At 43.5% G+C, this 26,962-nt stretch overlaps 1 protein-coding gene across 1 annotated transcript in view; it reads left to right on the plus strand.

The window, feature by feature from the left end:
- The window catches only part of prdm6 (PR domain containing 6), a 58,979-nt gene extending 37,197 nt beyond the window's left edge, over positions 1 to 21,782 (plus strand). Inside the window, exons 7-9 of the mRNA XM_056417930.1 lie at positions 2,586 to 2,988; positions 16,696 to 16,872; positions 21,668 to 21,782. Of these exons, the coding sequence (XP_056273905.1) occupies positions 2,586 to 2,988; positions 16,696 to 16,872; positions 21,668 to 21,782 (695 nt within the window). The remainder of the gene's footprint in view (positions 1 to 2,585; positions 2,989 to 16,695; positions 16,873 to 21,667) is intronic.
- Positions 21,783 to 26,962: the final 5,180 nt, after the last annotated feature.

Genomic DNA, 26,962 nt, shown 5'->3' on the forward strand with positions numbered 1-26,962 from the left:
AGCGGCGTAACGCGGCCGTCGATAACGCCGCCGGGCGACTTACAGATGGCGTGATTATCTCCTCATGAGGTTCTGAGGGATCGATGGAGCCCGGTGGCCCCGTGACAGAGGTGAGCGGGTGAGGGATGGACCACGCTTATGACGAGCCCACGGTTAGAGCGCAGGAGAGCTGCTAGGTGTCAGTTCTTACATTAGAGAGCGCGTCCACACGGGTCCACATAGGTCCACATGGGTGCAAATGGGTCCACATGGGTCCACACGGGTCCACACGGGTCCACATGGGTCCACACGGGTCCACACGGGTTCACACAGGTCCACATAGGTCCACATGGGTCCACACGGGTCCACATGCGTCCACACAGGTCCATATAGGTCCACACGGGTCCACACGGGTCCACATGGGTCCACACGGACGGGAACCGGTTCTAAATGAGTAAAATAATCGAAATCCTAAAGTATCTTTATAAGTTAGCAGAGTGAGACGTCCTCCTCTCAACGCTTCTCTCTGTCTCTCTGTCCCTCTGTCTCTTTGTCTCTTTGTCTCTTTGTCTTTTTGTATCGTTCTCTCTTCGTCTCTCTTTGTCTCTCTGTCTCTTCATCTCTTTGTATATTTGTATCTCTGTCTCTTGTTGTCTCTCTCTATGTCACTCTGTCACTTTGTCTCTCTCTCTCTTTGTCTCTGTATCTTTGTCTCTTCATCTCTTTGTATATTTGTATCTCTTTCTCCCTGTCTGTCTCTTGTCTCTCATATCACTGTTGGAAAATCGTCTGAACTCATCCTAGTTTTCAGCTCTTCGGTAGAACCACAGACAAAACCGACAATAAGGATCCAGAGTCTGGACTGTAAAGCCGCTTCCCCCTCGTTGTAACACGGTGGGAACATCCACCAAATACACAAGTACACAAATACACAAGTACACACATACACGTCTGAATCATGTCTTGTGTCTGTTACAATATTCCCCAAACAATCTGCCGGCATGTTTAGTGTCTGGCTGGAAGTGGATCACGGGAGACGTTCAGTAGATGAGACGTGACTTGTGTTCTGACCGTTGGCCACGCCCACATACGACTTCCCCTGGGGGGCAAATACAGTATTTCCTTATTATAATTCACTTTCCAGAGGAACCAGTTCAGCGGGATGAAAAACAAGTGAAACCATCCACGGTTTAATAAAGTAAGACGAGGCCTCTTGATGTCATTTCCAACGTAATGAAGGGTTATGGAGTCCAGGTCTGTCAGTTGGTGAAACCACAGAAGAAGAACGCCGGCTGAACTCGGGGTCAAGTGAGGACAGCTGGCATCAGCCGGCTCACCCACAATCTGATTTACACACTTTAATACGATGTATTGTTCCCGTTAACGTCGTTGTGCTCCACCAGCAACACGTTGGTGTCCCACATCGATCCGTGTCATCTGAACTCAGAGCTCGGAACCAGACGCAAAGTTCCTCGTGGAACTAAACAAAGTAAGAATATGTGACACATAGAGCGAGAACACAATGACAACAACTAAAATAATGTTTGTTTACTTGTTTACTTCGGTTGAACCCCGGTTAGCTGTTGGTGAAGTCGTAAACCACCAATTAGTTTGACCGATTTAATGTTCAGCAGACCACAAGTGAGATTAATTGTCGAGCGTGGTTGACTGTTCACACCCTGTTCACACCCCGCTCATGGAGCATGAAAGCCTGGTGGACTTAGCCCGCCGACTAGCCTCCTGCTACATGAGTAAAAAAGAAATTGGTTGGATTCAGGAAGTGAACGTTTAGGAGAGAAAATGTCAACCAAGAAGGAACTTTAATGTTTTTCATACTGTAGCGTTGTAAATACTCGTTTTGGTAATGCTAGTAAGAATAGCAGATGTTCTGGCGGTGACACGAGTAGTATTTGTATCTAAAGTATTTGTGCTAGGTGGACAGAAGTACAAGTATGAAGTATAAATGGTAGTAATGGGACTTGTACTCATAGCTGTGCTCTTATTAACTGTTTTGTAGTGGTAGAAGGTAGTACTGATAATGTGAGTAGAAGTAGAAGTGGCACCAGTAGTACTAGTGGCAGTGGAAGTGACACCAGTAGTACTAGAGGTAGTACATGTACACGTTGTTGTGCGTCGATCCAAGTCAATGTAAACTCAGTCATCATGTGGTGACCCCACCAGAGAGAGGGCCCTGTTTGGGCCCTAGGCCATAGCTTGAGAAGCCTCTCTGTGGTTCTCAGAGAGAGGAACGGCATGTTGCTGTAACTGGACTAACGAACAGACTCCAAACAGCATAACTAGACCCATAATTCCATCCACTGGAACCAGGAGCTGCAGCTGGCCCTGGGCTAGCTGGGAGGATCTGGCCTCGGTTAGGACGACGTTTCCATGACGACAAAGAATAACAATGTGAAGCAGACGAGAACTAAAGAAGCACCTCAACAGACTCCTTTCAGGGTGAAGCTTGTACATATCTAAACTCTTCATTCTACGACAGAGAATATGATTGGGTGAAATATTCCTTACTTTCGGGGACTTTTATTGTGAAAATCCTTCTCAAGAACACCCGAATAATTTCTTTCTTTTGTTGTTTTTGTGGCCTCCAGTAAACGTCCCGACCACCGTGGTGGAGGCGATGACCAGGCAGGAGTCCCTTCAGTCCTCCAGCAAGAACGGCAAACCCACCTCCTCTTCCTCCTCCTCCTCCTCTTCGTCTTCCTCCTCTTCCGCCCCCTCCGTCGCCCTCATGCGCTCCATGGTCTTCCCCCACTCCCCGTGCCCGAGGAGCTTCTCCCTGCTGGACAAGGTGGGCATCGGGGTGCAGTCGGACGTGGGCGGCTACGGCCCGCTGGGCTCGAAGAACCAGCGGGTCCTGGCCAGTCCGACCTCCACCAGCCAGCTGAGCAGCGACTTCAGCGACTGGCACCTGTGGAAGTGCGGCCAGTGCTTCAAGACCTTCACCCAGAGGATCCTGCTGCAGATGCACGTGTGTCCGCAGAACCCCGACAGGTAAGGAGGAGGCGGTGGTGGTCGGACTGGTCCACAGCGTGTGAGTGGCTGTCTGTCCGGTCACATGTTCAGGGTTTACCCAAAGTCATCTGTGATTGGCTCATGGGATGAGCGGTTTGAGATGTTCTTCTTCTGCAGTTGTAAAGCGGTTTTTCGTTCACATTTTCACACATTCACACATTCACACATTCACATGTTCACACATTCACATGTTCACACATTCACATGTTCACACATTCACACATTCACATGTTCACACATTCACACATTCACATGTTCACACATTCACATGAACAAGTGTTCACATTCACACATTCACATGAACAAGTGTTCACATTCACACGTTCACATGTTAACATGAACACACATTCACACATTCACATGTTCACATTTTCACACATTCACACATTCACACATTCACATGTTCACACATTCACATGTTCACACATTCACATGTTCACACATTCACATGTTCACACATTCACACATTCACATGTTCACACATTCACACATTCACATGTTCACACATTCACACATTCACATGTTCACACATTCACATGTTCACACATTCACATGTTCACACATTCACACATTCACATGTTCACACATTCACATGTTCACACATTCACACATTCACATGTTCACACATTCACACATTCACACATTCACATGTTCACACATTCACATGTTCACACATTCACACGTTCACATGTTCACATGTTCACACATTCACACATTCACATGTTCACACATTCACACATTCACATGTTCACACATTCACATGTTCACACATTCACACATTCACACATTCACATGTTCACATTCACACATTCACATGTTCACACATTCACATGTTCACACATTCACACATTCACACATTCACATGTTCACACATTCACATGTTCACACATTCACACATTCACATGTTCACACATTCACATGTTCACATGTTCACACATTCACACATTCACATGTTCACACATTCACATGTTCACACATTCACATGTTCACACATTCACATGTTCACACATTCACACATTCACATGTTCACACATTCACACATTCACATGTTCACACATTCACATGTTCACACATTCACACATTCACATGTTCACACATTCACACATTCACATGTTCACACATTCACATGTTCACACGTTCACACATTCACACGTTCACATGTTCACACATTCACATGTTCACACATTCACATGTTCACACATTCACGTGTTCACACATTCATATGTTCATACATGTTCACATGTTTACAAGTTCACATATTCACATGTTCACATGTTTACACATTCATACATTCACATGTTCACACATTCACATGTTCAAACATTCACATATTCACACAGTTTTCTCTAAATTATATGAACACATCGTTATATTTGACCCTCCATGGAAACCAAAGTTTACCATGATCAGTGTTCATTAGTCAGTAGTGAAGCGAGAGAGGAGCTCTGTGATTGGCTGTGACATAACGTGAAACAGCGTTGAACACACCTTTAGGGGAGGAGCCAGATGTCCAGTTCTCAATGCTTCACTCTCCTCATCGCTCCATTAGTGTGTGACACCGAGTGGGAGTTAGTGGACGAGAGTGAAGAGAGAGTAAAAGTGTCTGAGTGTGTATAACATCTGTCGACTTAATTATAAACAGTGTGGAAGAGGAGCTGATGTGTGTGTGTTTGTGTTTGTGTATGGGGGTGGTGGGGTCGGGGGGGATGTATTGGATATTTTTTGCTTAGCCTTATTTTTTGCGGGGGAGTCTGAGCGGTATATAAATCACCGCTGTGCGTCAGTGAGAAATACCTCGCCTTACGGTGACGGGGCCGGGAAAACAGATGCCACTTATTCAATAAACTAATACTCATAGGGAAGAAAAATGTGGGCTGGATGTGAGAAGGGGGGGGGGGGGCGTCAATACGAAGGTTTTATGGGACGGAGGAGCTGATAGAATTCAGCTGAACAAGCCAAACTGGCCCGAGTCCCGGAGCTCCACAGCCCCATGTGGTCTGCGATGGGACCAGTAGGCCCATCGCAGCACAGCGTCGGACTCAAACCTCATTGGGAGTCCAAGTCAATAGAACCCTCAGGTTTTATTATTCCATTCTTTGTGGTTTTCTGGGGGTCCTGTAGTTAGTTCGAGCACTCATTGAGTAACTTATATACAGTATGTCCTAAAGGTTGTTCTAGCAGTCCTTGAGGTTTTCTGGGGGTCCTGTAGGTGGTTCGAGCAGTGTTTCAGATTTATTCTGGGCTCCTGTATCTGACTGAGTAACTTCTATACGTCATATTGGTGGTTACAAAGGTTTTTGTGTCAGTAATTGACGAAGTTCTACAGGCCCTTTAATGTGGTTATAGAGGTAATTGAAGAGGTTCTAAAGGCCTTTTAATGTTGTTGTTGTTGTTGTTGTTGTTATTATGGTCATTGATGAGGTTCTAGAGGCCCTTAACCCTTGTGTTGCCTTCGGGTCATTTTGACCCGATTCAATATTTAACCCTCCTGTCGCCTTCGGGTCAATTTGACCCGATTCAATGTTTAATGTTGGTGTTCTTTCGGGAGTCAACAAACAAACATAAAGTACCTCACACTTAAACTTGGAAAACAATATTAATTCTAATAATTTTCTGGAGATTTTAATAGCTGGGGTCATATTGACCTCAAGGGTAAAATATGTTAGTAAATATAAAGGCGACAGGAGGGTGAAACATTGAATCGGGTCAAATTGACCCGAAGGCAACACAAGGGTTAAGTATGGTTACAAAGGTAATTGAAGAGGTTCTACAGGGCATTTCATCTGGTTCTAATAGTCATTGAAGAGGTTCTAGAGGCCTTTCATGTGGTTCTGATGGTCATTGAAGAGGTTCTAGAGGGCCTGCAGTGTTTCTTGTGTTCCGTGTGCTTGTAGATTTCCTTTGGGAGGTTCTAGGTCTCCTTCATGTAGTTGACCATTGAGGCTGGTGGTATATTAATACCCTTTCCTTTGTTTACTGTATGCTGTGTCGTGTTTGAGGAGACAGGTTTCAGTATTTCCTGTGTTCGAAGGAAGCTGCTGGTCTTCTCTGAACACTTCTCTCCCGACTGCATGTTTATTAATGTTTCCTTGATGGGAAGACTGATGGCTTAAAAAATAAATAAAACACAAATATTCTCAACTCTTTCTTTTCTGCTGACTTTCTTTTTCTGACTTTTTCCGTTTTCTGAAACCAAATCGATCATCAGACGAGCGTAAGATAAAAGATTAAAGTTCTCTGACGACGATGATGTTGAGTGATGAATCAGGAAAATAAACCTGGGAACATAAATGGACTTTGGCATGTCTGTGTAATCATAAGACCATGTACCAAATTAATAAGCAGAGCTTCCATGATGGACGTGTTTACTGTCATTTGTGCTTTCACTGAAAGGGTCTGTTTGATCTCCAGGGTTCTGACCCAGACCTCATGCTGGGGGCTCGCGTTGTTTATGAATGAAACGTGATTGTTTATGAATGAAACGTGATTGTTTATGAATGAAACGTGATTGTTTATGGGACATAACCACACGGCAGAACGTTTACAGCCCATTGAAGGTGTGTCATCACACGGTGGAATTAAACCTTCATCTTGTCAGTTGTTTTAACCATCAAGCAAGACCTTGGGGTTCTCCTGGTTCTCCAGGTTATCTTGGTTCTCCAGGTTCTCTAGGTTCTCCAGGTTCTCTAAGTTCTCTAGGTTCACCAGATTCTTCATACAGTTAAACCTTCATTGTGTCAGTTGTTTTAACCATCAAGCAAGACCTTGGGGTTCTCCTGGTTCTCCAGGTTATCTTGGTTCTCCAGGTTCTCTAGGTTCTCCAGGTTCTCTAAGTTCTCTAGGTTCACCAGATTCTTCATACAGTTAAACCTTCATTGTGTCAGTTGTTTTCACCATCTAGCAAAACCTTGGGGTTCTCTAGGTTCTCAAGATGCTCTAGGTTCTCTAGGTTCTCCAGGTTCTCCATACAATTAAACCTTCATTTTGTCAGTTGTTTTCACCATCTAGCAAAACCTCCAGGTTCTCTAGGTTTTCCAGATTGTCTAAATTATCTAGGTTCTCCAGGCTCTCTAGGTTCTCCAGGTTCTCTAGGTTCTCTAGATTCTCCAGGTTCTCCATACGGTTAAACATTCATTTTGTCAGTTGTTTTTACCATCTAGCAAAACCTTATCAGGAACCGCCTTCGGCTGGGGTTTCTTCAGGTTCTCCATGGTGCTAAACCTGCCCCATAATCTCACATGAGTAATGGGACCATGTTCCATGTGTGACTTCCTCTCTGGGGAGCGCAGCTCGAGCTATGATCCACATTATCTACGATAAGTCATCAGGTCAACATGCAGAATAATAAGCAGCCGTTATGCATCGATTCAGATTCAGATGTTTATTATTCAAGGCCAAAAAATATAACAACGACAAAACAATGGAAGGAAGCAGAGAAGACTCTAGAAGTAGAACCTTCTTCAAGATGGAACCTCGTTAACATGGAAGGTTATTAAAGGAGATAATGACTCTTTAAAATCTCTGTAGGTCATAACATGTATGGGGAGGAGCATGTAGGGTATCTAGGTCCAGGTCCAGATCCAGGTTCAGGTCTACTTCTGGTTGAAGTGAGACTCAGGGGACAGAGAGGTGGAATTTAGTGTCCTAATTAATCATAATTTGAGTTGTTTGTGCATAACGTGAATCAAACCAATCAGAAGTAGATCCAGGGTCATAATGAGTGCCTTCTTGTTGAGAGGAAGAATATTTAATGAGATAAAAACAGGATTCCATCCTTATTTTTTTCAGTAAATTGGGACTTTTTTGACTACATTTTTTTTAATCACACGACTTAAAAGCAGCCGGGAATCTAATCATCCCCAAAAAATACTAATATTGTTAGTGGAGGCAGATCTTTATTTGTAACCCAATGTGAGTCTACATGTTTGATTCAAGGCTCTCAAAGAAATGAACCAATGGAACTGTGAAGGAACCGGAGAACACACGGGTTCTCTCTCAGACCTCTGGGACTCCAGACGGCCTCCTACTCATTAACATGAATTATCTCCAATTACTATGAAGCTTTAATCAACATTAAAGTCTCACATGTTACTAAAGAGGCATTTACTGTCTTCATCGTGAGCCTGAGCCTCCTGTTGTGTTTAAAGACATCAAGATATTTAAAGCTCCGGTCACCATGACAACAGGATGCAATAACAATAGTTATTTTAATTGTTATGAATAATTAATGTCGCCATGTTTATATAGATGTGATGAATATGTATTGTTGAGACAGTGTTAGATGATTTTAGTTCTTTACTTCTGCAACACAGGGAGCTTCGAGGTGAAGGAATACACTCAGACTCCTCTGGTTGTATAGAGAAGTCTATGCTTCATGTGTTGAAGCTGCATTCTCTCTCCTGGCCACCAGGGGCGACTCCTCTGGTTGTATAGAAGTCAATAAATTATGGAGGGCCGTCACAGCAAGCTCATCCACTTCCTGTCTGAAATCCTTGGCTTTAACTCTCTGTAAGAGAATTCACTGTAACATTTAGGAGATTTAGGAGATTTATCACCCAGCAGCGATTCAACACTAACACAGATGTTTGTGTGTGTGTGTGTGTGTGTGTGTGTGTGTGTGTGTGTGTGTGTGTGTGTCGCTGCAGGAGTAACTGATAATGATCCATCACTGTGATGGACGGGCTCGTAGAAATGTCTTCAAATTCTATTTCTATCCGTCATGTGGACGCTCACACGTTTAAATTGAGGCGTGTGTCTGTGTCTGTGTGTGTGTATGTGTGTGCGTGTGTGTGTGCGTGTGTGAGTACATCTGACGATGTGATTCATCTTTATTTACTTTCATTTGACCGAATCCATATATTTTGTCTGACATTTCTGGCCGTTAGATATCATTCGTTGTCTCTATCACCTCTTGAACGTCACAATACACTATTCTAAAGTGACGCGGCGGGACGACAACTGCTTAGAACGCGCCGTCAGTGAACGCACCGCGAGCAGTGAGAAGATACTAAGAGTCCTCTGTTCCCTTTGAGCCAATCGATAGATTAAAAGCTTTACAAGCTCTCTTTAAGTGACTCTGATTTCCTGCTGAACGACACTACCCACAGCCCCCCCCCCTTCCCCCTGGTTGATGAGGAGACCCTACCAGAGCTTTCTGCTTTGATGCTCAGTCAATACGCTCAAAGGAGATGAAGGAAAAGCGGTTTGGTGTGTTTGTGTCGGGTCCACCGGTTTATTGGTGCTGCTCATATGCATAGTGTGTGTGTGTGTGTATAAATATATAAACATACACACACACACGCAGGACATTGATTGTGTATCGACGAGGCGGAGCCGTGATTTATAGCTGCTGGTCTCTGGAGGAATAATGTCTTCATAGGAGACGAGTCGTCCTCACAGAGATATAACTCCTTATGGATTACACCATCCACACGGGTCAATCAGCACACTTCAGCCGCATCGCTGCACACACACACACACACACACATATGAGTCCTAAATCAACGTTAAGCTATATATATACATATATATAATATATAGCATACCAATAATAATAATAATAATAAAGCATATATATACATGCTTTTTTGTTATTATCATAACCAATTAAACATATTATTATTATTGGTATTATTATATATAAATATAATGTATATATAATAAAATTAAATAATAACAATGAAAAAGCATATATTTATATGCTTTTTCATTATTATTATTATTATTATTATTATTATTATTAATGCATTTATTGGTTTAAAAATGTCAAGAAAATGACACTTGCTTCTTCAAAGTTCATCGAACAAGTTTATTTATGTTAAATTATATGAGTGACATTCATGTCTTTTAATTTATTTCTGGAAGCTTTTATTTTAAAGTCCTCCTTCAGTTTTCGACACAGGTAGTTTTTCTCCTCCATCCGCCGGGCAGCAGCTCCTCCCCCGCAGCAGCTCCTCCCCCCCGACCTCCTTCTTGACCTCCAACCTCTGCGATGGAATGAACAACACGGCGCTCTGTTCCCACGGAGACGCGCCCCTCCGGTCCGGGTTTTAAGGCCTCTGTCATCGGCCGCCATGTTTAAAGGTGCAGGCGCCGAGGCTCTGGTGCTGTTACCTCACGCGGCGCTGACAGAACCCACCGGGTTTATTGTGCTGGACCGCCTCCACCAGACGTGCTGACAACCATGGAGTTTATAGATCTCACACACACACAGACGTTTGGAGGCGGGGCTAGGAGGGAACAACATGGCAGCCGGTTGGACTGTCATCGCCGGTCCAAACCACGTATTATTATTTTGGCCTGTGAACCGAATCCAAAGCGTCTACTTCTGTGTTTTTGTTTGACTCTGAACATATTTGTGCGTCTGTGCCATCAGCGGCCTGCGACTCCGGCTGTGTGTAACAACCGTATAATAACCTTGTAGAAACAGTGTAATAACAGTGTAATAACCACATGGCGCTGACGGACGCCGAGAGAGAGAGAGAGAGATCTTGCTCGTTGATATAAAACCAACTGGGAGATCTGATGATTATAGAAGTGATCGACCAGCAGATCAATTAATTGACAGGAGAGTCAAGGAGAAAAACATACACGACAGACCTCAAACCACCTGTCAATGGATTGCTGATTTTCCCAGCTGCTCCTGAACGCATCATCTCACTCTTCCGGTAAGCTCCGGTTGCCAGCTCAGCAGCGAGCATGATTTCTTCTTCTCTCCCTCCCGCTCCCTCTTGCTCAGTGTGTCTCAAGTATAGTTATCCCTCTGCCTCCCTTAATGATAACGATACATGCAACAAGTGTAGTTTATTTGCTAGGTTGGAGGCAGGGCTAAGTGGGTTAGATGCACGGCTCCGCGCCATCGAAGCTCAGACAGCTATGCTAGTCAGCCCGCCCTCTCCCGTAGCCGGCGCGGAGCTACAGTCAGCTGCTAGATGTTCCCCGGCGGTGCCCGAACAGCCGGGATCGTGGGTAACTGTTCGCAGGAGTAGTAAGTCTACACAGAAGCTCGCTGTGCACCAACCACTTCACGTTTCCAACCGGTTTTCCCTGCTCAGCGACACACCCGCTGAGGAACACACCCTGGTTATCGGGAGCTCGATTGTCAGGAACGTGAAAATAGCGACGCCGCGGACCAGAGTCGTGTGCCTCCCGGGGGCCAGAGCGGGCGACGTGGAGTCTTGTTTGAAACTGCTGGCTAAGGACAAGCGGAGATAGTCAGATTGTAATACACGCCGGTGGTAATGACGCCCGAGCCCGCCGCTCGGAAGTCACTAAAATTAATGTGGAATCCGTATGTGTTTATGCCAAGACGTTGTCGGACACCGTCGTTTTCTCTGGCCCTCTCCCAAATTTGCAGACAGACGAATTGTATAGCCGAATGTCGTCTTTCAACTGTTGGCTGTCGAGGTGGTGCCCAGCGAATAATGTGGGCTACGTAGACAACTGGAAGACTTTCTGGGGAAAGCCTGATCTGATGAGGAGAGACGGCATCCATCCCACTTTGGACGGAGCGCGTCTCGTTTCTGCAAACATAACATTACATTACATTACATGTCATTTGGCTGACGCTTTTATCCAAAGCGACTTACAATACTGTTACATTCATTCACTGTAGACGCAGCTACAGGGAGCAACTCAGGGTTAAGTGTCTTGCTCAAGGACACATCGACTAGGGCGGGGATTGAACCTCCAACCCCCTGATTGAAAGACGGACCTGCTACCCACTGACCCATAGTCGCCCCAAGTTGATCAACGGACAGCCATATCTGTGACAACGCAGGGTTAATGTCATAAAGCAGAAACAGAGTAGCCCCACGCCCCTGTCACCCCTGTCACCCAGTGTCCCCCATAGCACACACCCCCCCCCCCCCCAGGGCCTCCGCCCCCTCTCACCCAGTCCCTCCCAGAGCTCCATAGAGACTGTGTCTGACCCACGGCCACTTAAACTTAAATTAATTCTATCAAAAGAAAGCAGAAGAGGAGTCGTACACAATAACCTTATACAAGTTAACACCATTATTTAGCAGTGCAACAAAACAGGACTATTAAATGTGGTCTCCTAAATATTAGATCTCTGTCATCTAAAGCTGTGTTACTAAATGATTTAATATCAGATAATCACATTGATTTATGTTGTCTAACTGAAACCTGGCTGAGCCATGAAGAATATGTCTGCCTAAATGAATCGACTCCTTCAAGTCATATTAATACTCACATTCCTCGAGGCACCGGTCGAGGAGGTGGAGTAGCAGCCATCTTTGACTCAAGCCTATGAATAAATCCTAAACCTAAATTACACTACAACTCATTTGAAAGCCTTGTTCTTTGTCTTTCACATCCAACCTGGAAAACACTACAGCCAATTATATTTGTGATTCTGTACCGGCCACCAGGTCCATATTCAGAGTTTATATCTGAATTCTCAGAATTTATATCAAGTTTGGTTCTTAAAACTGATAAAGTTATTATTGTAGGAGATTTTAATATCCATGTGGATGTTGATAATGATTGCCTAGGTGCTGCATTCATCTCATTGTTGGACTCGATTGGCTTCTGCCAGAGAGTACAGAAACCCACTCACAGCTTTGGCCACACGCTTGATCTTGTTCTTACTTATGGCGTTGACATTGAGCATTGGAACGTCTTCCCACAGAATCCTCTTCTGTCAGACCACAACCTCATCACTTTTGAATTTATACTACCGGAGTGTACTCCGTTAGTCAAAAGTTTCTCCACCAGATGTCTAACTGACAGTGCTGTAGCTAAATTTAAAGAAGCGATTCATTCTGCATTTGATTCAATACCACGTCTCAATATAACAGAGGACTCCTGGTCTAACTTTAGTCCATCCCAGATTGATCATCTTGTTGACAGTGCCACAGGCTCTCTGAGAATGACACTGGACTCGATAGCCCCTCTGAAGAAGAAGACAGTGAGGAAGAGGAGGTTTGCTCCCTGGTATAACCCTCAGACCCGCAAACTAAAGCAAACGTCACGAAAGCTTGAAAGCATATGGCGTTCAACTAATCTGGAAGAATCCCGCTTAGTTTGAAATTTATAAGAAGGCCCTCCGTAATGCCAGAGCAGCCTATTACTCATCAGTCATAGAGAAAAATAAGAACAACCCCAGGTTTCTCTTCAGCACTGTAGCCAGGCTGACAGAGAGTCACAGCTCTGTGGAGCCGAGCATTCCTATAAACCTCAGTGGTAATGACTTCATGAACTTCTTTAATGAAAAGATTTTAACTATTAGGGACAAGATTAATAATCTCTTGCCCTTAACCAGTGCCAATCTGTCCTCAAGTGGAATGGCCTTGGAAACCGCTATATGTCCTGGTGTATATTTGGATGGCTTTTCTCCCATCAACCGTGACCAATTATCTTCAACGGTTTCTACTTCTAACACGTCTACCTGTCTCTTGGACCCCATCCCGACGAGGCTGCTTAAAGACGTTTTGCCTTTAATTGGCAGCTCTCTATTAGATATTATCAATGTGTCTCTGCTAACAGGCCACGTACCACACTCCTTCAAAGTGGCTGTTATTAAACCTCTCCTGAAGAAGCCCACTCTGGATCCAGAGGTGTTGGCTAACTACAGACCGATCTCTAACCTCCCCTTCCTCTCCAAGATCCTTGAGAAAGTGGTTGCAAATCAGTTGTGCGACTTTCTACATAATAATAGTTTATTTGAGAAATTTCAATCAGGATTTAGAAAACACCACAGCACCGAGACAGCACTGGTGAAAATTACAAATGACCTCTTAATGGCAGCAGATAAAGGACTCCTCTCTGTACTGGTCTTGTTAGACCTTAGTGCTGCATTCGACACCATTGACCATGACATCCTATTACAGAGACTGGAGCAGTCGATTGGCATTTCAGGCACGGCACTAATTTGGTTTAAATCCTATTTATCAGATCGATCTCAATTTGTATTTGTAAACGATGACGCCCCGATAACCACCAACGTTAGTCACGGAGTTCCACAAGGTTCTGTGCTTGGACCAATTTTATTTACCTTATACATGCTTCCTTTGGGCAATATTATCAGGAAACACTCCATAAACTTTCATTGTTATGCAGATGATACTCAACTATATCTATCGATAAAACCAGAGGAGAGCAACCAACTCGGTAAAATTCAAGCATGTCTTAAAGACATAAAACATGGATGACCTGCAACTTCTTGATGTTAAACTCAGACAAAACCGAAGTAATTTTAATCGGCCCTGAGCACCTCAGAGATCAATTATCTGGTGATGTGGTTTCTGTAGACGGCATTGCCCTGGCATCCAACACCACTGTAAAGAATCTTGGCGTTATCTTTGATCGGGACTTGTCCTTTAACTCCCACGTAAAGCAAATCTCAAGGACTGCATTCTTTCATCTACGTAATATCTAAAATCAGGCACATCTTGTTCAAAAGATGCAGAAAAATTGGTTCACGTTCGTTACTTGGAGACTGGATTACTGCAACTCCTTATTATCAGGCTGCTCTAATAAGTCTCTTAGGTCCCTCCAGTTGATCCAGAATGCTGCAGCTCGTGTTCTCACTAAAACTAAGAAAAGAGATCACATCACTCCTGCACTAGCTGCTCTGCACTGGCTCCCAGTAAAATCAAGAATCACTTTTAAAATTCTTCTCTTAACCTACAAAGCCTTGATTGGTGATGCACCATCATATCTTAAGGAGCTTGTAGTACCATATTGCCCCACTAGAGAGCTGCGCTCATTAAATGCGGGACTACTTGTAGTTCCTAGAGTCTTAAAAAGTAGAATAGGAGCCAGAGCCTTTAGTTATCAAGCTCCTCTTTTATGGAACCAGCTTCCACCTTCAGTCCGGGAGGCAGACACAGTCACCTCGTTTAAGAGTCGACTTAAGACTTTCCTCTTTGACAGAGCTTATAGTTAGGGCTCAATCAGGTTCACCTGGTCCAGCCCCTTGATATGCTGCTATAGGCTTAAAGCTGCCGGGGGACGTTTTAGGATGCACTGAGCACCTATCTCCTCTTTTTTCTCTCCTTAAGGATGAATTTTTCATCTCTCAATCACACGCCGCAGAGCTCCGATCCGGCGTGTGCGCGCACATCGGGACGAAAAAAAGTCACTTGCCCCCCCCCCCCCCCCCCGTCAACAACTCTTCTCGGCTCGCGCGCGGCAGAGCTCAGCCGCGATGCGCGCGCACTGGTGAGCAAGTTCTGTGCATCCCTGTGTATGAATGTACAGGACTGTCTCAGAAAATTAGAATATTGTGATAAAGTTCTTTATTTTCTGTAATGCAATTAAAAAAACAAAAATGTCATGCATTCTGGATTCATTACAAATCAACTGAAATATTGCAAGCCTTTTATTCTTTTAATATTGCTGATTATGGCTTACAGCTTAAGAAAACTCTAAAATCCTATCTCATAAAATTTTAATATTTCCTCAGACCAAGTAAAAAAAAAGATTTATAACAGCTGAGTGTTTGTCAAGGCTCAGGAAACCCTTGCAGGTGTTTCGAGTTAATTAGACAATTCAAGTGATTTGTTTAATACCCTACTAGTATACTTTTTCATGATATTCTAATATTTAGAGATAGGATATTTGAGTTTTCTTAAGCTGTAAGCCATAATCAGCAATAAATCAGAATAAAAGGCTTGCAATATTTCAGTTGATTTGTAATGAATCCAGAATGCATGACATTTTTGTTTTTTTAATTGCATTACAGAAAATAAAGAACTTCATCACAATATTCTAATTTTCTGAGACAGTCCTGTATATATCTGTCTTTTGTCATAAATCTTTATGTTCTCACAAAAATATACCGAGAATATCGGTAATATGTGATTAATCATGATTAATCCACAGAAACCTGTGATTAACCTGATTAAAATTTTTAATCGTTTCACAGCCCTAATTTATATGTATATTATTGGTATATATAGATACATCATATTTACCAATATTACAAGTAGTAAGATGTATTGAGGGGGGGGGGGGGGGGGATATGAGCCAAGACGTTGTTTAACACACTGGAAGTGTCCAGTAAGTTAAAACCACATCACAAGATAATGTTCTCTCTGTGTGTGTGGGAGTGTCTATCTGTGTGTGTATGTGTGTGTGTGTGTGCGTGTGTGTGTGTGTATGTGTGTCTTCAGCTCAATAAATAGAAACAGTGTTAGATTAGATCTGCTGCTGTTTGAAAGCTGGACTCTATTAGCAGACACACTGCTATTGTTTCTGTCACACACACACACACACACTCATACACACACACTCACACAAACACACACACTCACACACACACACACACTCACACACACACACAGTGATAAATGGTCCAGTCATGATCTCTGCCTGCATTGTTGATGAGGGTCATGCTGCCATGGTTACGGTGCAGCGTCCGACTCCACCGTGTGTGTGTTTGAGTCTAAGTGTGTTTGTGTGTGTGTGCGTGTGTGTGAGTGTGTGAGTGTGTGTATGTCTGTGTGTCTTTGTGTACATTATGCACTGTGTGTACTGGAATGTAACTATTACCATGAACTCTACTGTGGTACTTAAATACACAAATAAACAATAACTCAATGAAACACTCTTATCGTGAACAAAAGATTATTTTTTGTTGACAAAATGTCTCGTTTCTGTAAAAGCGACATTCTCAGAGTGTCTTTGAACGGCCTTCCATGCCCCCCCACCCTCCCCCAGACCGTACCAGTGTGGCCACTGCTCCCAGTCCTTCTCCCAGCCGTCAGACCTGAGGAACCACGTGGTGACGCACTCCAGCGACCGGCCCTTTAAGTGTGGCTACTGCGGCCGAGCGTTCGCCGGAGCCACGACGCTCAACAACCACATCCGCACGCACACCGGGGAGAAGCCCTTCAAGTAAGTACCAGTGAGTACCCCCTACCCCCCACACCTAAACCACCACCCACCAAACCCATATAGACTTCTATACAACCAGAAGAGTCACCCCCTGGTGGTCAGGAGAGAGAATGCAGCTTTAACACATGAAGCATAGACTTCTATACAACCAGACGAGCCACCACTGGTGGTCAGGAGAGAGAATGCAGCTTTAACACATGAAGCATAGACTTCTATACAACCAGACGAGCCACCACTGGTGGTCAGGAGAGAGAATGCAGCTATAACACATTAAGCATATACTTCTATACAACCAGAAGAGTAGCCCCCTGGTGGTTAGGAGAGAGAATGCAGCTTCAACACATAAGGCACATACTTCTATACAACCAGAAATGTAATATTGGACGTCCACATGATTATGGAACATTATTCCATCCTTAGTTATTTTCTAAATACCAATATGTCCACCTATTGTTTACTAAATAAATTAAATCAATGGTTCCTGGCGGGCTGAAAGCTTCGTTAACATAATGCAGTCGGACTCGTCGTGGACATAAACAGCTCAGCGATCCCATTGATCAACTCACAGGGTCGAGGCCGCATGGATTTTTAAAAATGTGAACGGCATTTGCTGACCCTGGAATACTCATAATTATCAATAAGCATCAGTGCGGGTTGTTTAAAGCTCAGCGAAGCCTCAACACGTCCATTTAAAACCAATATTACAATGTAAGGAAGCTCAAATATGGAATTATTTAACTGTCATTCGTTAATTTTGATTAATTGAGACTTCGAGGTGAGGAACTTCCTCTTTTGGGACTTCTCTTCCAAAAAGGAGGCGGAGCTCTGTGGCCTCTTTCATATTACAATAAATTTAATAAAAATATACAAAGAAGAGTCAGCGTGACCTTAAAATATTCATTTATGAGTGTCTTCTTTTTTTTCTCTAAATACCCCCCCCCCCCCCGGAAAAGTCATGTTTGTTTCTAATTCAAATGTCCAATTCTTTTTTCGGATAGAATCGGAGCGTGGGGAAGCTGCTCTCGCCTCTCTGGCGCCTCCTTCACCACCGGAAGGGGATCACACATTCAGGGAGACAGAGGAGGAGGAACTAAAAGGAGGTGGAGAAAGACAAAGCAGGGATTTGAGGAGTTGTGTGGAAGAACCTATAATGACACGTATTGGGGGGAGGGGGGGGGGGCGAAGAGGAGGGGGGGAAACAAATTAACGACCTTAATAAGCAATCAGGGGAACCCCGAGGTGTCATTGACGTGGAGAGAGAGAGAGAGGAACAAGAGATCATGGTGTAAAAAGTGAAACGACAAGAAAATCCGCTTAAAGCAAATCAGCGTTCTTAATAAGCAATCTGAGGACCCCCCCCCCCCCCCAAAACCTTTTCATCAGCACTTCAGAGTCTCGGTGGAGGCGGAGCGGCACAAAGACAATCATGGACGGGGCGTCAGAAATCTTTAGCGGGTCGATGTTCTCGGGGAGTTATCTCCTCTCGGACGGCGCGGCGAATAGATTAAAGCTGCCACTGTCACTTTGTCAGGAAGCTCAACTTTACCCCCCCCAACCCCCCCTCGTAGAGGAGGCCGGGATTCTGTGTGGTCGGCAGCTTTTCAGCGCCGATACTCGCTGGACGGTGGAGGCCGTCGAGCTGCTCGTCTTCTGTTGAGTCACAACTTCACAGAAAAGAGTCTTCATGGTTATGGTGGAGGTCGGGTTTAGAGGTCGGGCTTAGAGGTCGGGTTTAGTCTTCATGGTTATGGTGGAGGTCGGGTTTAGAGGTTGGGTTTAGTCTTCATACTTATGGTCGAGGTCGGGTTTAGAAGTCGGGTTTAGAGGTTGGGTTTACTCTTAATGGTTATGGTGGAGGTCGGATTTAGAGGTTGGGTTTAGAGGTCGGGTTTAGTCTTCATACTTATAGTGGAGGTCTGGTTTAGAGGTTGGGTTAGGTCTCCATGGTTCTGGCGAAGGTCGGGTTAAGTCTTCATGGTTACGGTGGAGGTTGGGTTTAGAGGTCGGGGTAAGTCTTCGTGGTTATTGTGGAGGTCAGCTTTAGTCTTCATGCTTATTGTGAAAGTCAGATTTAGAGGTCGGGTTTAGTCTTCATAGTTATGGGGGAGGTCGGGTTTAGTCTTCATAGTTATGGTGTAGGTCGGGTTTAGAGGTCGGGGTTAGTCTTCATAGTTATGGTGGTTGTCGGGTTTAGAGGTCGGGTTTAGTCTTCATAGTTATGGTGGAGGTCGGGTTTAGTCTTCATAGTTATGGTGGTGGTCGGCTTTAGACATCGGGTTTAGTCTTCATAGTTATGGTGGAGGTTGGGTTTAGTCTTCATAGTTATGGGGGAGGTCGGGTTTAGAGATCAAATTTAGTCTTCATAGTTATGGTGTAGGTCGGGTTTAGAGGTTGGGTTTAGTCTTCATAGTTATGGTGGTGGTCGGGTTTAGAGGTCGGGTTTAGTCTTCATAGGTATGGTGGTGGTCGGGTTTAGTCTTCATAGTTATGGTGGTGGTCGGGTTTAGAGGTCGGGTTTAGTCTTCATAGGTATGGTGGTGGTCGGTTTAGTCTTCATAGTTATGGTGGTGGTCGGGTTTAGAGGTCGGGTTTAGTCTTCATAGGTATGGTGGTGGTCGGGTTTAGTCTTCATAGTTATGGTGGTGGTCGGGTTTAGAGGTCGGGTTTAGTCTTCATAGGTATGGTGGTGGTCGGGTTTAGTCTTCATAGTTATGGTGGTGGTCGGGTTTAGAGGTCGAGTTTAGTCTTCATAGGTATGGTGGTGGTCGGGTTTAGAGGTCGGGTTTAGTCTTCATAGGTATGGTGGTGGTCGGGTTTAGAGGTCGGGTTTAGTCTTCATAGGTATGGTGGTGGTCGGGTTTAGAGGTTGGGTTTAGTCTTCATAGGTATGGTGGTGGTCGGGTTTAGTCTTCATAGTTATGGTGGTGGTCGGGTTTAGAGGTCGGGTTTAGTCTTCATAGGTATGGTGGTGGTCGGGTTTAGTCTTCATAGTTATGGTGGTGGTCGGGTTTAGAGGTCGAGTTTAGTCTTCATAGGTATGGTGGTGGTCGGGTTTAGAGGTCGGGTTTAGTCTTCATAGGTATGGTGGTGGTCGGGTTTAGAGGTCGGGTTTAGTCTTCATAGGTATGGTGGTGGTCGGGTTTAGAGGTCGGGTTTAGTCTTCATAGGTATGGTGGTGGTCGGGTTTAGTCTTCATAGTTATGGTGGTGGTCGGGTTTAGAGGTCGGGTTTAGTCTTCATAGGTATGGTGGTAGTCGGGTTTAGAGGTCGGGTTTAGTCTTCATAGGTATGGTGGTGGTCGGGTTTAGAGGTTGGGTTTAGTCTTCATAGGTATGGTGGTGGTCGGGTTTAGAGGTTGGGTTTAGTCTTCATAGGTATGGTGGTGGTCGGGTTTAGAGGTCGGGTTTAGTCTTCATGGTTATTGGAGGAAGAAGAATTCATGGCCTGAACGCTGACTTCAGATCATCTGGAGCGTCTTAAAGAGCTTCAGACAACAGTCAGGAGACGCTTTTCCTGATCGGATTATAGGCTCCTCCTCCTTCTTCTTCTCCTCCTCCTCCCCCCCTCCTCCTCCTCCTCCTCCTGTTCATCTAATAGCATGTTAGTCTTGTTTCATGGCTGCTAAGTCCAATTCCTCAACACAGCATTCTCTTTGAAGACCCCCCCCGCCGCCCTCCTCCTTCTTACACACACACACACTCACACACACACACACACTCTGACTAAAAGCTCCCTCTTTTCTCTCTTTCTATTGGAAGTGACAGTGACTCTGTGTGTGTGTGTTAAAGTGTGTGTGTGAGATGGGAATCCCCCCCCCTCCCCACCAGCCCACCAGATAGATTATTGACAGGTGTGTGTGTGTGTGTTTGTTTGTGTGTGTGTGTGTGTATAATTGGTCGGTAAGGTTGTGAAGATCAGGGCAACAATTACAGCTTCCTGCTCTGCTGAGCCTCACACACACTTTATACTGTCACTGGATATTAGAGTTAACAGGGAGGTGTGTGTGTTTGTGTGTGTGTGTGTGTGTGTGTGTGTGTGTGTGTGTGTGTGTGTGTGTGTTTGTACAGCTATTCTTGTGGGGACTACTTTTTTTTAAGGACATATTTTTGGGCGACATCCTCAATAAAATCTTCGTTAACCCAAAAATGTTTTCGTTATCAACAGGGCCGCCTGTCACTTTGACGGACAGGCGGTCTCGTAGTGTCTCGTGACCACGACGGGAGGAAGTGGGCGCAGTCGTGGTGAGGTCACCTGTTTTTTGAAGCCTTCGGTTTTCCACGTTGGCCGTCGGCCATCTTGGTTTCGTGCAACCAATCACTGGACTGAGGATGGATACAACGCACACACACACAAACACACACACATATGCACACACACACAAACACACACACACACACAAACACACACACAAACACACACACATACACATGTACATGGACACATACACAGACACACACACAAACACACACATACGCACACACACATACACACAGACACACACACAAACACACACATACGCACACACACATACACATGGACACATACACAGACACACACACATACACACACAGACACACACACATTTACACATAGACAAAACGTACTCAACATACAGGTGCACACACAAACACACACACAAGCGCACATACACACTCACACACACACAAACACACACACACACTGTTGTGTGTCTTTGTCCGGTTTCAAGTCTCGTGCTTATACTAATCACTGTGTCTCTCTTTCTTTGTGTGTGTGTGTGTGTGTGTGTGTGTCTGTGTGTGTGTGTGTGTCTCAGGTGTGAGCGTTGCGACCGCAACTTCACACAGGCCACTCAGCTCAGCCGCCACCAGCGACTCCCCAACGAGTGTAAACCCGTGAACGAGAGCAGCGAGTCCATCGAGGTGGACTAACCCCCCAAGTGGACTAACCTCTCCCCCCCTCCCTCCCTCCCTCCCTCCCTCCCTCCCTCCCTCCCTCCCTCCCTTCCTCCCCACTCCCAAGTGGACTACCCCCACCAGCTGCACTATACCCCCCCCCCCCCGACCGTTTACCGACTGAAACCACGTTCACCTCCAGGATGAAACGTTTGTCGACCGCATTGTTTCAACATATTGGTTCATTGATCCTTTAAGTCCCGCCCACTTTAACGTGTCCTCTGATTGGATCAATACTTATAGATACAGGCAATGAGTCCACGACATCTGGACAGAAAGGAGCTTAACGGCTGCCTGAGCCGATTAAGTACTAACAGGTACTTATTCACAGGTACTTGTACACAGATGTTGTACTACGTCTCACAACCCAAGGAAACGACTTCCTGTCCATGTGTTACCTTCACGATCAGCAAATTTAACGTGTAAAACAAAGTTCTTAATGAGCAGAAAGGAGGTGTTTAGGCTCCGCCTCCTGCTCCTCATGCAACCAGAAACCAAAGAAGAAGAACTTTCAGACGGAGTGACTAATAACATGTTCATGGAGACTTTTTAACTTTAACTCCAAAAGACAAAATAAACTTTTTGAACAATGAAAAACAATAATTTGTATTCCTTATGCTTTTTGCAACACCGAAGCCAAAGGAGGCGCGACATGAAGCCATAGGAGCAGCGACATGAAGCCAAAGGAGCAGCGACCCGAAGCCAAAGGAGGCGTGACTCAAAGCCACAAAAGGAGGCACGACCGAAGCCAAAGGAGGCATGACCCAAAGCCAAAAAAGGAGGCGCGACCCAATGCCAAAAATGGAGGTGCAAGCGAAGCCAAAGGAGGCGCCAAAAAGAGGCTACCAAAGAAGGCGTGACCGAAGCCAAAAGAGGTGCGACCGAAGCCAAAGGAGGCCCTACCCAAAGCCAAAGGAGGCGCGACACCAAAGCAAATGGAGGCGCGATCCAAAGCCAAAGGAGGCGTGAACCAAGGCCAAAAAAGGAGGCGCAACCGAATCCAAAGGAAGCGCCCAATAGGCGTCCAAAGAAGGTGTGACCAAAGCCAACGGAGGCGCCCAAAGGAGGTGCCCAAAGGAGGCGCCCAAAGCAGGCACGACCGAAAGCCAAAGGAGGCGCCCAAAGGTGGCGCCCAAAAGAGGCGTGCCTAAAGCCAAAGCAGGCTCCCAAAGGTGGTGGCCAAAGGAGGCGTGACTTAGCCAAAGGAGGCGCCCAAAGGAGGCTCCTAAAATAGACTCCTAAAGGAGGCGCTCCAAAACTGACATGACTGAAGCCTAAGGAGGTGCCCAATGGAGGCTCCCAAAGGAGGCGCCCCAAAGGAGGCACGACCGAAGCCAACGGACTCGATGTCGATGCTTTTACAAAAGTGAAGGAAATAAAATGTTGAGTATGTACAAAAAAACAAAACAAAAAAAAGGAACAAAAAAACCATAAATTATATTTATCTTCTATTGTCGAGCTTCGGGCACTTTTTTGTTTTAAGATGTTGATAATTTAATTTCTGGAAGGAAACGAGATGATGGACGAGATTTCTTATAGAAATGATCCCGCGGTTTATGAGAGCTGCGATCAGAAGAAGTCTGAGGACATTTATTCTGTTTCATCTCCTGGAGGATGACGACGATCTCAGATCTGTAAATATTCACTGCGACACACTTTGTATTCAAATGAGGGTAAAAGCACATTTATGACACAAAAAGCTTTAATAATGATAATAATCTGTAACGGCTCCTTCCAAAGATTTAATCCAATGCTCTCTCTCTCTCTCTCTCTCTATATATATATATATATATATAAATATATAGATTTAAATATATATATATACACTACCGTTCAAAAGTTTGGGGTCATCCAGACAATTTCGTGTCTTCCATGAAAACTCACACTTTTATTTATCAAATGAATTGAACATTTCATAGAACATATAGTCAAGACATTGACAAGGTTAGAAATAATGATTAATATTTGAAGTATTAATTTTGTTCTTCAAACTTCAAGCTCAAAGGAAGGCCAGTTGTATAGCTTATATCACCAGCATAACTGTTTTCAGCTGTTCTAACATAATTGCACAAGGGTTTTCTAATCAGATATTAGTCTTCAATTAGGCGATTAGCAAACACAATGTACCATTGAGAACACTGGCCTCTATATGGGGCTCACACCTATGGAGATATGTCATGTAGAAACCAGACACTTCCACCCTATTAATTTATTTACCACATTAACAATGTATAGTGTGTATTTTTGATTAATTTAATGTTATCTTTTTTGAAAAAACAGTGCTTTTCTTTGAAAAAATAGACATTTCTAATTCTTTGAAAATAGTGAGTGTATAGATATATATAAATATATATATACAAATATATAGATTTATATAAATTATATATATAAATATATATATATATGTATATGAATACATATATATTTATATACATATATATATAAACTGTGGGATTTGGTATACATGAAATAAATGAACTGGATTTCCTTTCCGAGGACTTTAAGGAACAATAAGAGACAAATGGATGTTTATTAAAAATATAAACTAAATAAAATATCAGATGGATTGATTGTTAGAATCGATTCTGAAGAAGTTCAGAAGGTTCCTCAGCTGAACTTTCTGAGCACGATAATAATTTGTTTGCATGATTTCTCTGACTCCTTTCCCCACCTTTTGTTTGTTTGTTGTTTTTTATTGTTGTTTTAATGAATGAGGAAATGAGATCAAAAACTCAAAAAAAGACGTTCTGGAATAAAGCTGAAGTCCAGTTTTCATTCTTATTTATACTAGTGTGTGTTTTATTGTTCAAGTTTGTGATGCTTTCATCTTCTCACAACAACGACAACAACAACAACCTTCCATCCTTTTAGGTGGAGAAGAGAAAGACTAACAACCTTTAATTAGAATGATTTATTATTAAACTAGGTGAAGAAAAGTCCTAATATTTAAAGAATATAACAGATTTTTGACTCAAACATCATAAAACTGGTTAAATTCCTCATGATAAGAAGGTGAGAACTTATTTATAATACTCTCGTAATATAACGAGTATTTGTTTGAAACATTCTGCATTTTATTCTCATTAAATTACAATTATATTTTCGTAATAATAATAACATTTTAATGATTTTTTCTCTAGAAATATTCATACTTGTTTCAATTTAATTCAAGACTTTATTGTCATGACACATTCTGACTATCTCACACAAATTGTGATATATTCTCAGAATATTAGGACTAAATATTTAAACTGTATTCTTATTAGAATTTAAAAAAATCTGCCTTTATTTTCATATAATTTTTATTTTATTTTCGTAACAATACTTACAATTGTTCTAGAAATATTCTGACTTTGTTCTCATTAATTAAATCTTTATTGTAACTTTATGTCACATGAGGACTTTAAAAAACGTAAACTCTATTCTTCTTAAAATCTTATATTTCTCCTCATTGTTTCTCCAAATTACAAATAAAGTACAGGAGGTCAATGTTGCTCTTGCTCTCATTCTTGCTCCTCCAAAGGGCGTGGCTTAACAAAACATGAAATCCTAATTTAAAACCAAACATTTTATAAACATTTTATAATTTAGCTTTTACACTGCCGCACACACATATATACACACACAGACACATACAAACACACTCACACACTCACACACAGACACACAGACAGACACACACACAAACACACACACAGACAGACACACACACACATACAGACACACACACATTGACACACACACATACACTCACAGACACACATACACACGTACAGACACACACACACATTGACACACACACGTACACTCACAGACACACACACACACACACGCACACGCACGGCACACATTGACACACACACATTGACCTTTCGTACACTCACACCGACACACACAAACATGGTTTCGCAGCGTGGTTGCGCCTGCAGCCCCTCAACGACTGTTGTGTTGGGTTCCACTTCCTTTTCTAGACTCAGGACAAGCAAACATGGTTTGTAGCGTGACGTCTGACCAGGTTCTGTTGAGTCCGGATTCCCTCGTGAACCGGTTCTAGACTCGGACTGTTTGTATTATGACGTCTGACCAACGTGTGAGTGAGTCCAGATTAGATTACACAAGGTCGTTAAGCAAGGAAAACACAAACGGTGGAGTTTAATTTATTTTAATAACTTCAGAGAGGAAACGATGCCTGGACGACATATGTAAATGTATATATATATATATATATATTGATATTTGACTTAATATTTGACTTTTTTAAGAATTAGTTTTATTTATTTCTAATGCTCATTAGATTTGATATATTCAACCTTTACTGATTCAGTTGTTGCTGCGGCACACAGATATACAGACTAAAGTCACATTTGAGGACAACAACAACAATACAGAGTTGTGACTTCAGTTGTCGGATAAAAAAAGGAAATAAAGTGTTTCTCACTGAAATATGACGCTGGGAAAGAATAAAGAGAGAAAACTGACTAATTGACTGAGAAGAGAAGAAAAGGATATCGAAAAAAGAAATAAAGTGTGTGCGTCTCATCCAAGCCATGTGTGGAAAGAAATAAAGAAACTGACTAATTGACTGAGAAGAGAAGAAAGAAATCGACAACAGAAACAATGTTAGACACAAAACTCAGGAGGTTTTTCAACTCTTAATTGGAAACGTGTGTGTGTGCGTCTGTGTGTGCATCTGTGTGTGTGGGTCTGTGTGTGTGTGTGCAGGGTTTTTCCTGCATAGAGAAAATGTGGGCGCGCGCCTAAGCCTGACTTTCGAACGCCTATGACAAATCCCGAGCGCCTAAGGCAAAAAAAAAAGTCTCTCATGTTAAAAATGTCAGCTAATATGTTTTTTGTCATATGTTGTCAAGGCGGCGCTTCGTGTCTTCGTGTTGATTAATAGTCAAAGTTGACCCTAATATGGTTTTGATTAAGCATGTCTAAGAATATGTTCGTCTGAATATGTTTGAAGACGTAGCTGCTCACCCAACAGAATGACGCACAAATACACCTGGCAGTTCATAACCGTGATTTCTGTTTGGATCAATACACAATCTGGAGGGCTGATATTCCCATTATCAGCAGATCGATCAGTTCAGCCCGGCGATGCTCAAATGCACCGGTGACGACGGTCAATCGGGATGCGCTTCAACTGACCT

This window comes from Pseudoliparis swirei, chromosome 7 (assembly GCF_029220125.1).
Source record: "Pseudoliparis swirei isolate HS2019 ecotype Mariana Trench chromosome 7, NWPU_hadal_v1, whole genome shotgun sequence".
Classification (NCBI taxonomy): Eukaryota; Metazoa; Chordata; class Actinopteri; order Perciformes; family Liparidae; genus Pseudoliparis; species Pseudoliparis swirei.